At 50.0% G+C, this 11,957-nt stretch overlaps 1 protein-coding gene across 2 annotated transcripts in view; it reads right to left on the bottom strand.

The window, feature by feature from the left end:
* Positions 1-2,713: 2,713 nt before the first annotated feature.
* The window catches only part of LOC130536354 (thyroid hormone receptor alpha-B), a 48,264-nt gene continuing 39,020 nt past the window's right edge, over positions 2,714-11,957 (bottom strand). For both annotated transcript variants that reach the window (XM_057052236.1, XM_057052245.1), the window contains one exon: positions 2,714-11,905. In XM_057052236.1, the coding sequence (XP_056908216.1) occupies positions 11,655-11,905 (251 nt within the window). In that variant the 3' untranslated portion in view covers positions 2,714-11,654. The remainder of the gene's footprint in view (positions 11,906-11,957) is intronic.

Raw genomic sequence — 11,957 nt, 5'->3', positions numbered from 1 at the left:
CCTGTGGAGAAACTCTTTCATGTTCCTGCATGTCGCCATGAACTAAATGGCACATAAATGGTTCCCTGTGTGCCGGGGCCTTAATCTCAGCCCCCATCTAAGAGCCTCCTGATGGATCGTGCCCCAGCTGACACTCACGCTGCAGTTATAATCACACATGAATGCAATTTGTGCAGATTCTGTTAAGACAGACACACAAATGCGGGCTTTGATCTTGATATTTCTGCGCGCTAATCCCTCTGTGGCTCTAATATTGACATATTTGATCAACACACCTCAGCGACAGACGTGCAACCACAGGTTTTTAGCTCCACCTATGAGATAATGTTTGTCCTGCTAGTTTATGTTTCACCACGAACAGCGAGGCACCATAGTCTAATTATTTATGCCTCACTTGTCATATCTCACATTCCCAGGCTGGCCTCTTTAAAAGCAGACGTTTTACATTTTCATGTTGACTTAGACGGTAATGGAATCTCTCAGAGAGATCCTCCCCAGGAGGTTGAATTTTTTTTTTTTTTTCCTTTTCCAAGGAATCTTTGTGCTGAAAGGAATTTGAAAACAAGAGGACGTTGAAGTCCATTAAGAGCAGATGAGTTCTGCTGTTCAGGTCTCCAAAGGCAGAGCGGAACATTAACTTAGGTTCTGCTTTTTAAACATTAACAGGGACGGTCGCGGAATCTCTGAGATCTAAACCGATCCACTAGATTAATGCTGCTGCCCTGCAAAAGCACAACAGCAACATGGTCACCAACAAGTTCCTACAGTTTAATCTGGAGCTCCGGCAGCCATAAAACCCTCAAAACACAAGAAAAATTGTTGATTTAATTTAGACTGTCTTTAGGAATCTGGTTTTCTGCCCCCCACCTACAGCTGGAGCGCCCCCCCCCCTTCCTCGTGGCTGAAACTGGCACCCTGAGCATAACAAGTTCCAACTCTTACGGTAGCTGAGGAGAAAAAGACGCATTTCAGCGGCTGTTTGCTGGCGGATTGAGGCTTTTCTACACAAGCAGGCAGCATTTCCATATTTTCATCCTCAAACTCTGTTCCTCCGCCGCTCAAGTCCTCACCTGACCTGATTTTGAGAGCACGTGGGAAACGTATGGGCAGTGGGTGCGGGTGGGGGTGGGGGGGGCTGCTGGTGCTTACATAACAGGCCTGTTCTGTATGAGAACGCGCTCCACATAGAACTGCCCTCAATTTGAACACACAGCGGGGAGTGGACACGAAGGAGGAAAAGTCTGAGAGGATTAGAGGCACGGGAGAAGAAGAATGAAGAGAGAGTTGCAGGAGCTAATCCACAGAAGAAGAAAGTGGCGTGCACGTGTGCGAGAGCCAAGAACGGGTTGGGTGGGGCGGGGGGGTATTAGCAGCCATCCGCTATCCCTGGAGTCCTACTTGGATTTGCATTCCACTAGTCCCCCGTGAAGTTGTTTTCAGCCGCGCACGTGCACACACATGATAATGATGAGGAAGGCGCACCGTGCACTTTATGTGACTATGGTTTCTGTGCACGTGAGACTGTACGGACTTCAGAAAAGAGCGCTGCATGAAGAGACAAGAGCCTGAGATCCAACTGAAGCGCTGCTGACAGCAGATCTGCTGCAGAGCGGAAAATTCCATCTATGACACTGCATGGAGAGCGTGTGTGTGCGTGCACGTGCGCGCGCGTGTGTGACACATATGAAAAGAAAGAGAAAAAAAAGGGTGATCTGAGGGGGTTGGGCTAAGGTCCAAACAGCCAGAGAGGGATTGGTTGGCAGGAAAGCTGCCTTTGTGAGATCACAGCCCCCACAACAGCTTCCTCCTACATGGTGGACGCTGTGAGAACAGAACCCCCCCCCCCCCCCCCATGATGGAACGTTCCACGTTCTGCTGGATGCACCTCGGCAGGTCACTAGCATAGATGCTAGCAGAGAGAGTGTGGTTGGTGGGTCGGCCGCTGCAGATGTGCTTGACCTCAGGTTGACCTTGAAAGCTAATAAAGATGCAGAACTTTACTGGGAAAAAACATTTAAAAGGTTCAGTGACGCTGGATTGGTGACCATCAGGAGCTGCTCAGCTACTTCATCTAAATTTCTCCAACGTGGAGCTGAAGCTTCTCTGGTTTGGCCATTACATGAAGGTTAACCTGGTGGCAGAAGCAGCTGGATCTTATTGGGAAATAAGGCGCCATCATCAGCATAGAGAGAGTTGGGACGATACGTCCTGACAGGAAATGATGCAACGCTTGCTGACCAACACGGCAGAGCCGCCTGCTCCGCTCTGGACAAAACAAAATGCATCCTGACAGGTTTATATTCCAGTAAATATTGTGACATTGCCACCAGACATTGCACCCTCTTAGCTAAAGTAGATCACACCGTGTCATTAACTTAATGGCGTTCACTCCGGGACTTTTTAAATCTGGATGTCATTGACAGAGGTGGGAGTTTTACCTTGAACCAGAAAATTACATAACAAAAATAAAGAAAGCCTAAACCTGGAACAAAATGCTCCCGACGTTAACTCTTTAGCTAGCGCAGAATGAGTCGAACAGCATTTGCTTTCCTAGCTTAATTGTCGTGTATTAATCTTTTAATTAATTTGTTTCTTTTAATTGATTTCTGTTCCATTTTCCAAGTTTGCAGATGCCCTGTAATGCCGCATCGCCTCGACCTCGAGTGGCCAAAGGTCGCCCGACCTCTAAAAACATAAAGGAGGAGACGAGAAAAACGTTTTCACGGGTTCATTTTATTAGTCCATCAATGAAAACACTCCAGCACGGAAACGAAGCCGGCTGGGAAACTGAATGCCAAAAAGAGCCAGTGAGATGTAAATTTAGTCACAGATTTTCCTTTTTTTTTTACATAAATAGTTAGTAAAATAGACCAGCGACAGTTAGCGTAAAAATATCCTCCTTTCAAAGAAAAACTGAAAGTCACACGAAGGTTTACAAACACGCTGATTGTCTGGACCTGTCGTAAGCAGCCCACCAAAAGAACCGGACGTGACACCACTGCGTGTTTGGGGGGGGGCAGGAGAAAGGGTCATGGCACGAAGGACAGGTCCAGGTGAGGAGGGTGTGAAGGGGGGTGTGCGCTTCATGGACCATGAGCATTGTTCCGTTGCTAATATGACGTTTACCTACATTTAGTTGTCATAAAAATAGGATTTTTGGTTGGGATGGACGGGGCTCGTTGCATCATGGCCACTCTTGGAGAAAAAAAAAAAAAATTACTTTGTTATTTATTTTGTAAACCGAAGACACGATGACCAAACGTCTTCACAAAGGTGGTGGTTGGGGGGGGGGGCGGTCCTGATCCAAGACAGGTCTGGACATCGCAAGATTACAGGAAGAATGTTGGAAACACTCTGAAACGTCAGAGTCAGGAGACTCACAGGAACGACTCCAGGACCAGCTGGACTAGAAAAGACTAGAAACAACCACCAGGGGGCGCCGCCGAGTACATTCCAGAGGTGGATGCAGGTATCTGTGTTTGCAATCTTTTTTTTTTAATACAGCTAAGAACATTCTTCCTGTAACACATGTCTGGATTCTGTCCTGGACCAGAAGAGGTAACAGACCTGGAGCCCTCAGATGATCTTCCAGAGATAAAGACAGATAATAAATAAACTCTTCTATGCTAGACTGTGGTTCGCGTGGATAACGAGAAGCTTTCACAACAGAGAAGAAAGCAAAGCATCCGTCTTTGGCACCTTCTGACGAACCCTGACCTTGACCCGACAGGTCGTGACCCCTGAGTGTCTGCAGAACACGGCCCATTTTTTCCCCCAGCAGCCTCTGAACTCACAGTGATTGCGAGGAACGTCTGAAGAAGAGATTCAGAGTGGTCTTAGCTCTTTTTTTTTTTTTTTTTGAAAACCTGTTTTCACTGCTGGTTGGATAAACTCCGAACGGGAAGAAAAAAGGTTGAAAAACAAGAAAATCACACGTGCGACAGCGGATGTTTTCAAACGCCTGGTGTCAGGAAAAACACCCCCGAGCACCGACGGCTGCCCCCAGGGTGGAGAAGGTGTTCCGCTCATCCCGCTGAGGCTAAAGCTCTGGCGTGCCGAGCCGAGTCCGTTCCTTTGTAAACAGTGTGAGTTGGTTCAGAAGATGCTCCCTGGTGGACGTGAAGCCTTGAAGAGGTCGGTTGGTGGTTTTGCTGGTGCTGGTAGAGTTGTTCGGACCTGCTACAGAGTCGCCTGAACCTTTTGAGCTGTTTTTTTTTTTTCCTTTTCTTTTGCATACAAGCGAACTCGTGTTCTGCGTGTGGCCGGAGAGCTGAGTGGACCCCCCCAGTGGATGGACGGACGGACGGACGGATGGATGGACGGGTGGGAGAATGGAGACGGAGGACAGAAAGCACCCTTTGAGGCCGCTTTTTCAAACCTGAGCGGTTCTGAATCGGTTCAAAACCCAGTTTCGACCTGACAAGCATTGCATATTTTTCTCATAAAGAGCGAAAAATCCCTAAACTAGCTAGACGCGCTCATCTTGAGTACATTCTTATCTGTCCAGTTTTCCCACCCCGCTATAAAAAATATCCCACTGTAAGACAGCCACCAACTCAGAGTTGAGGTCCTGGTCTAAGTGCTCTTTGTTGTGTCTTCCGTCTCCCAAACGTGCACATTTGATCACTCATAATTCCGCTGGATCTCTGGCGCCCAAAGATCCGGAAGTTCAAACATGCTAGGCGGCGGAAAAGCCGTCGAATCGGGACGAGCTCACGTCCAACAGCGAAAATTTGCTATGTCCTTCAGAGTTTATCCATGCGGATATTTAACACTGTTTTTTAGCTTAAAACAAAGACAACATGCTAACGGTTACACTGCCTACTGGATGTTTATCGCTGGTCTGCTCACGTATCCGAATGTCACGACCGGATCATCAAGAAAAGATTAACAGTTGAAAAAGAATCATTCCGGAGAACAGCCTTCCCAGGACCTCCCCTCTGGTGACCTCGCCACTCCGAGCGCAACGTTACATTCTTTAAAAAGCCGATGACAAAACTCCGTTTTACAGACTTCTGTCACGTACGGCGGCCTGAAAAGGTGCTTCTGGAGGGAAAACGGAGCGTTGTGATTGGATGGCAGCACCACGTGAGGGTCTACAGCACAATCTCTCACATGAACATGGACGGCGGCGTTCACGTGCACACACACACACACACACACACACACACGGAGGCATGCCTTGGATGCAGCCATGCTAATCTTTGAGAAGTCACACAGATGAAGCCGAAACAGAGCAGGTCTGTTGAGGGAGGAGCAAAGTGAGTCCCGCCCCTCTCAGGGTGGGTGGAGCTAACGCCGCATATCATTAACCGTGGGCGGGCTGATGGTCTTTTGAGCCACACAACAGGACGTGCACCTTTGGATGAAAGCCCAAATGTGAAAGGAAGCCCATTTCTGCAGTGCTTCTGAGGCACAACTGCTCGTTTCTGACCAAATCATTTCCATTCAACCACCGATTTTCCGTAACTTTCGCGTTTCCGTCCGGAAACTGGAATGTCAACGTTAGCCTAGACGTTAGACGTCGCTGAAAATATCACCTCGGATGCATCAGACATGCTCAGCAAATGTTCGTCATATTTATTTCAATTAAATATGCTGTTATTCCGAAAATCTGCTCGTCAAATTAGCATCAACGGCTGTTTTTGGTGGGAACACACTAGCCTGTCACGCTAGCCGTCCACGTGCACGTGGGCGATGATGTCGGGATCCGATAGCACAATGTTTGTTGACGATGTTCTGTTTATGTTTACGCACGAGAAAAGTGGGAAAATTCCAGCTGGTGATACTTCCTGTCACTTGGGCTGTGGTTTTACACAGGATACTAAATAATCCAATTATTTACAACAACAAATCCTCATTTTAGTCTTTGTTTATGTCCAATTTTCCCCCGGGAGGTTATAAATTGAGGCAAGTGGAGTTTTCGCCCGCTCTGGCGAAAAAAACTTGAATTGTTCCAAACCGCGCTCCAAGGTCAGATTAATCTTTTAGTGCTAAAAGTAAACTTCTTTTTTCTGAGATGTTACATAAAAATAAAGAAAAACAGGATGTGGGTTAATGTAGCTGGTGGACGGACCTTCATCTGGGGCGTCGCTCCTCCTAATTTCACTTTAGATTTATCTTTTTCTCGCCTTAAACGAGTCTTTCCCAGCAGGAATGGGCTTCCGTACATTAAAACCCCCCAGGAAAACAAACCTCTACGGGAATCCATCGGCAAAACAGACAGAAGCAGGCGGACAAAAAGAACTAACAATGTGTTTTCTTCTAATGTTCATCATCATTTATTAGAAAATGTTCTGTTACCTGAGAGAATCCTTCAATAGCTTCTTTTACGCGGTCTCAGAAAGTGGTGTGTGTGTCTGGAGGGGGTCTGGCTGATGCTCTCGTGGGGGGGGGGGTAAAGAGAATCATCACCAGTGATTCCACACAGGTGTAACACATAAAACCTAATGATGACCTGTCCATTAAAAAGGGTCAATCACTATGCAAATAAATGTAAACTTTAGCTTTTAGCTTTATTTTATTTTATTTTTTGGGGGGGGGGGGGGGTAAACTTTAGAGTTCAATTAGAGAGTAAGCTCATTTCTTAAATGTACACATACTGCATATATGTTTAGTTCTTATAACCACGAACATCAAATCCACACTGGTGGGTCCGTCTGGGCAAAGTGCATTTTAGTTAAGTGCTATCGTCCAGCTGCAGTTAGTCGTGCGGGGGCGGTGGCGGCGAGCGCTGCTGCCGATGCGTTTGCACGATACAATCGATGTTTGGGGGGGGTGGGGTGGGGTGGGGGGACGAGGCCTGGCCCCGCTGAATTCTGGGGGAAATTGCATTTAATTGGGACTCGGGACGGAGAAGAATTGAAGCCGGAGTCTTCTGAGAGCATCCAGTAAAACCTGAGCCCGGTCCGAAGGCGACACACGCACGCGCGCGCACGTGCACACACACACCACTTTCTGAACGATTTACACAAAAACAGCACATCTGATAGAATCTGTAATCTCCACAACACCTCCGCCGCCCCCTTTTCTTTCATTCTGAAACCAGGGCGGGGCCAAATGCCGGCCCGCCCTGGCGGTCCCGACCCCCCCCCCCCAACAAAGGAGCGAGGGTCTACAGGTGGTTGGGAGACGGAGGCCGAATCTGGAAGAAGACCAGCTCTGTTTTTTGGAGGGATGGTTGCACAGACATCCCAACATTTGGCATCGGGGGAACCGAACTACCAGAGACCATCTCCGCCCTCCTGCAACGTTCCGAACATGAGACGGTGAACCCAGGACCATAACGATGGCGGGATGAGCTCCCACAGCCAGCCCTGAAACCGCACGCCCCGGTCCCGGCGCCGCCGGTCCCGTTAAACTCAAAACTGCACTCGGGATTTAACCTCTTTCAACTATTCCACATGGATGCAGGGACGATCCGGACCAGGATGGAGTCAGTTTGGAGGCTGGATGCGGCCGACAGGAAATCCAGGGGAAATTTTCCGACTATGAGGTGGGTGCGAAGTGGCCACGCCCACATCCATAGCGTAGAAACCCCCCTGGATTAGCCTCCACGCGTGAACACGTCACGGGAGTCTCAAGATGAGGCACAGGGGTCATGATTAATGTGGGGGGGGGGGGGGAGGATGGCATGCGCATGTGAGAGCGTGCACACAAACATGTAAGAAGTACACGGTTTTCCTAGCGTAGGACAGGATGGAGCCGGGAAAAGCTGCTGCCCGGGCGGGAGCGTCCCGCCTGTCTATTTACATCCTCGGGTAACGGCCCAAATGAAATGTAAACAAAACCAGAAGAGAAAAAAAAACACAGCATTTGTTGTTGTTTGTAACGTGACCCGCTAACCTTTCTGCTGGTGTGTGGAAGCTAGGGGTCGTGGGTGCCGGGCTCGGCTCCGGGCGCCTCCCGTCAGCTACATTCAAGACCGTAAAACACTCGAGCGTTACAAAAGTCGGAGTCCCTCAGTCCCATTCACATTTTGAACGGACGCCGTTCAGCCGGGGAGCTGCTCGCCGCCGCCGCCGCCGTCCCGTCCCCGCCTCCAGAACCAAACGGATCAGATGCACAGGCGAACAGCTGGAGGAAGGAGTCCTTCTGCCGGCGCGTCCACACAAGCACATATAGTCTGGACGCATACGTTTGTTTAGATCCCCACACATGCGTCCCTGAACCTCCACGTGTGCCTGCAGGTCCGACTCCGCCGGGTTCTTGTCTTTTCGTGTCGTGTGAGGTATGACGAGATAGTTTCAGTTCTTTTTTTTTTCTCCGTTTCTCCGCATTTTTCCACAGAGCTGATTGTTGTGTTGTTTTGTTTTTTTTAAATAAAAGAAGTTAAATATATATATATATATTTAGATATATATATATAAAATCCTGTTTTGCCGTAGATCCCCCTGATAAAGGGGACGGACGGCTGGACAGACGCACAGACGGTTGGCATAGCAACACAAACTATGATGTGAAAGGTTTTCCTGTTACACTGCACGCATGGTCAAAAGTGACGATTTTCTTTCTTATTTTTTTTTACACAGAGCAGTTTAAGCGTGAAAAACAATCATAAAAATAAGAAAACAATGATAAAAAAACAAACAAACAAACAAACAAAATATCTCCCATCATTTTGTTTAGGAGTCTTTTTTTTGAAAGTCATCATCTTGTTTTTTTGGGGGGGATTTCTCACTCTTTTTCTTTTTTTTCTTAAAAATCTAAATCAGACGCATCAGAAGAAGCAGCATTTTCACCCCTTCTGTCACACACACACACACACACACACCACACACACACACACTGGCTGGTCAGCTGACAGGATCCAGGACGTCTGCAGTCCGTTCACAAATCCAGAGGTCTCTCTGTGGTGGCCCTGATCTTTTTTGGTATGGAACTGGGCGAGGATGCCCCCCCCATCCTCCTGGGGGGGGCAGGGGGGGCGGGACTCAACACCGCGGCCCTGTTTTCTTGCTCCCGCGTCCTCTCACATTCATCCGGTGGTTCTGCGGCGGAGGGCAGTTATGGCCGGACCCCGGAGAAGAGTGCATGATAACGATTGGGGGGTGGGGGTGGGGGGGGGTAATAGTTTAAGTGCTACAAAACCTCCAATTCTCCGTTGGTGGGGGTCAGGTTCCACCCTGGTCGGCTCAGCTGTTGATGGCGATGTGGCTTTTGGTCTAATACTGACATCGGGACAGGTTTGGGACTGGGGGGGTGTGAATGGAGGACTGTTGCAGTAGTGCAAAATCTCCACTATAACTCCAGCCTGGCTGGGTGGGGGCTGTCATAATGGTGCGGTGCAGTCCGAGCTTAGCTCCAGAAGGGCTCTGGCAGGGGGGGTCAGACCAGTCAGACCAGACTGGGGCAAAGGAGGCGTTCCAGCTCCCAGTTTATCAATCCCAGACGGCTGATTATGACGTTAATTCTTGGTTTTATTCCCGTCTTCGTCGCGGGGGGCGGGGGGTGGGGGGGGGGGCAGTCCGGCCTGGAATGAACAGAGTGGACTTGTGTCACCGGGTCACTCGCCGACGGTCATTTGGTGAGAACATTTTCAATGTCTGCCACCGTTCCTAGAATCGACTGGCAGGAAATCACTACGCTGTAGTGCAAATTCAATCAGTCTGTGCAAATTCCGGGTTTATCCAATCTACTACTAGCAAAGTGCTCATTTTCCTGGGAATTGACCACGCGGCTTTTTGTCCCCCCCCCCTCAATCGCAGCAGTTCCACTCCGACCAGTGTGGAACGCGGATGAACCTCAACAGCCCGAACAAACGCTGCTGGGCCCGACTGAGCCGCTCCATCGGTTCTTTTCTTGATTTGGAATCGGATCGATGCCGGGCCGGGCGTTCCGGGCTGCTCCCGTGACGTCCACCACAGTCCAGGAAAGTCCTCCGGGGGCTGATTAGAGAGGCGCACGCTCAGTTTTCACTTCCAGAAAATTCCACACCGGGAGGAGACCTCGGGAGACGACGGCGCCCATCTCCGCGGGTCGGCGGCGGTCGGCGGCGCCCTTCTCCCGGGCGTCCCCCGTGGTCCCGCCGGGCGGCGCCTCCGGTCTGTTTGTGGATTCCGTGAGTTTGTTTGCACAGATAGAGTTTTTTAAAAACAAAAAAAAACACACCACTTGGTCCCGTGTAACAAAAAAAAAAAAAAGCGCTAACGCCAACGTGATGGTACCGCCCCCGCGGACGGCGACCCCGCGACCCCCGGGGTGGTCGGCCCTCCCGTCTTCAGTGTTTGTTTTTTTTTAAACTTTTAACCAAGTGATAGCAGTGAGGGTGTGTGTGTGTGTGTGTGTCTGCTGAGTGTTTTTCTCCATAACAAGTGTTCACATAGGAAAAACAAAAAATATATATATTCATATATTCATATATGTGCACGTGTGCTGGTCTCCACGTGCGCCAACTTGAACGGTGTGTGTCTCTATAGGCTCTGTGTCCACAGAGGTGAGGTAGTGCCTGACACCACGGGGGCAGTCTCGCTGCTCCGGCCTGGGGGTGTGTGTGTCCACTTTTTGAGGTAAATGGTAGCCGTCTTGGCCTTTTGCCCGCTCTCAGTGATGCCCATGGTGAACAAAAGGCAAATGCGTATGGAGGCCCGGAGGGGCCACGCTGAGCGGAGTCCGTGAGGATCCTGGACTCTGTCGGAACCCTGCAGGTCGGGGCTCCGTGTCAACACTGCCGCACAGTGCATTCAGTAAAATGAGGCATTCATGTTTTGAGGTGATGTGTGTTTTTCTATATGTGTATGGTTCGGACAGGAAGTGTGTGTGTGTGTGTGTGTGCGTGCGCACGTGTGCTCCTCTAACCTGCCGCTGACCCTCCCGACTCCATCTGGTGAAATGTTCTCCCTCTCTGAGCTCACCGATGCTTCATCGTCATTCAGAGGACAAAGCACCTCGTGTGTGTGTGTGTGCGTGTGTGTGTGTCGCCGGACACACATGAAGGTAGATATGGAGCCACGGTCTGTACGGTTTTCAGACGACGTAGAGTTTTCGTAAAACTGGAATATCTTTTATAAATATAGCACCAGTTTCATCGGGAGCGACGGTGCAGCTCCACAAACAGCTGTGACGGCTCAGATTGACTCGCAGAACGAAGAATGAGAGAGGTCTGATATCATCCAGCAGCGCGTGTGCGTGAGTGCGTGTGTGTGTGTGTGTGTGTGTGCACGCCTGCATGACTGTTTTTCTAAATTACTGCTGTTAAATAATACTGAGAGGTGCCGACCAGCGTGGAAGCTGGAGACGTGAAGCTGCTCCCAGAGAAGGGAAAGGACTGAGGTGGAACAGGCTGTGTGTGTGTGTGTGTGTGTGTGTGTGTGTGTGTGTGTGTGTGTGTCTTGGCAAATGGCTACAACTTTGACTGGATAAGACATCGTGCTCAGACAGAAGGGCCCCCACACGGATTTCAAAGCAGGTGGAAAAAGGAGGAGGAAGAGCTGGAGGAGGGAGGGCGTTCAGGAAACAAAAGGTCCTGGTGCTGTGAAGGTCCTGCTGGTGGGTTGTCCTCGTTGTTGTTGTTGTTGTTGTTGTTGGTACCACGAAGATGCAGAGAAACGCAGATTCCCCTTGAGATGACTCCCCCACCCCCCCACCCTCCCTTCCTCTGGTTACTCCCAGTTTGGCCCCAACTTCCTCTCCCCTTCCACGGTGGCGGCTGCGTCTTACACTTCCTGGTCCTCGAAGACCTCCAGGAAGAGCGGGGGAAAGAGTTCGTTGGGACACTCCACCTTCATGTGGAGGAAGCGGCTGGCGTGGCACGCTCCGATCATGCGCAGGTCCGTCACCTTCATCAGGAGCTTGGGCCAGAAGTGGGGAATGTTGTGCTTGCGATAGTTGATGTAGTGCTCAAACGCCAGCAGGTAGGTCTCCTGGCACTTCTCGATCTTGTCCGTGCACGTCAGGCCGGAGCGGTCTGAGGGGAGGAGGGACGGGAATGAGCGGGGGGGGGGGTCGGGGAGAAACAC

This window comes from Takifugu flavidus, chromosome 1, assembly GCF_003711565.1.
Source record: "Takifugu flavidus isolate HTHZ2018 chromosome 1, ASM371156v2, whole genome shotgun sequence".
NCBI classification, from domain to species: domain Eukaryota; kingdom Metazoa; phylum Chordata; class Actinopteri; order Tetraodontiformes; family Tetraodontidae; genus Takifugu; species Takifugu flavidus.
This window is presented reverse-complemented; position numbering and strand designations above follow the sequence as displayed.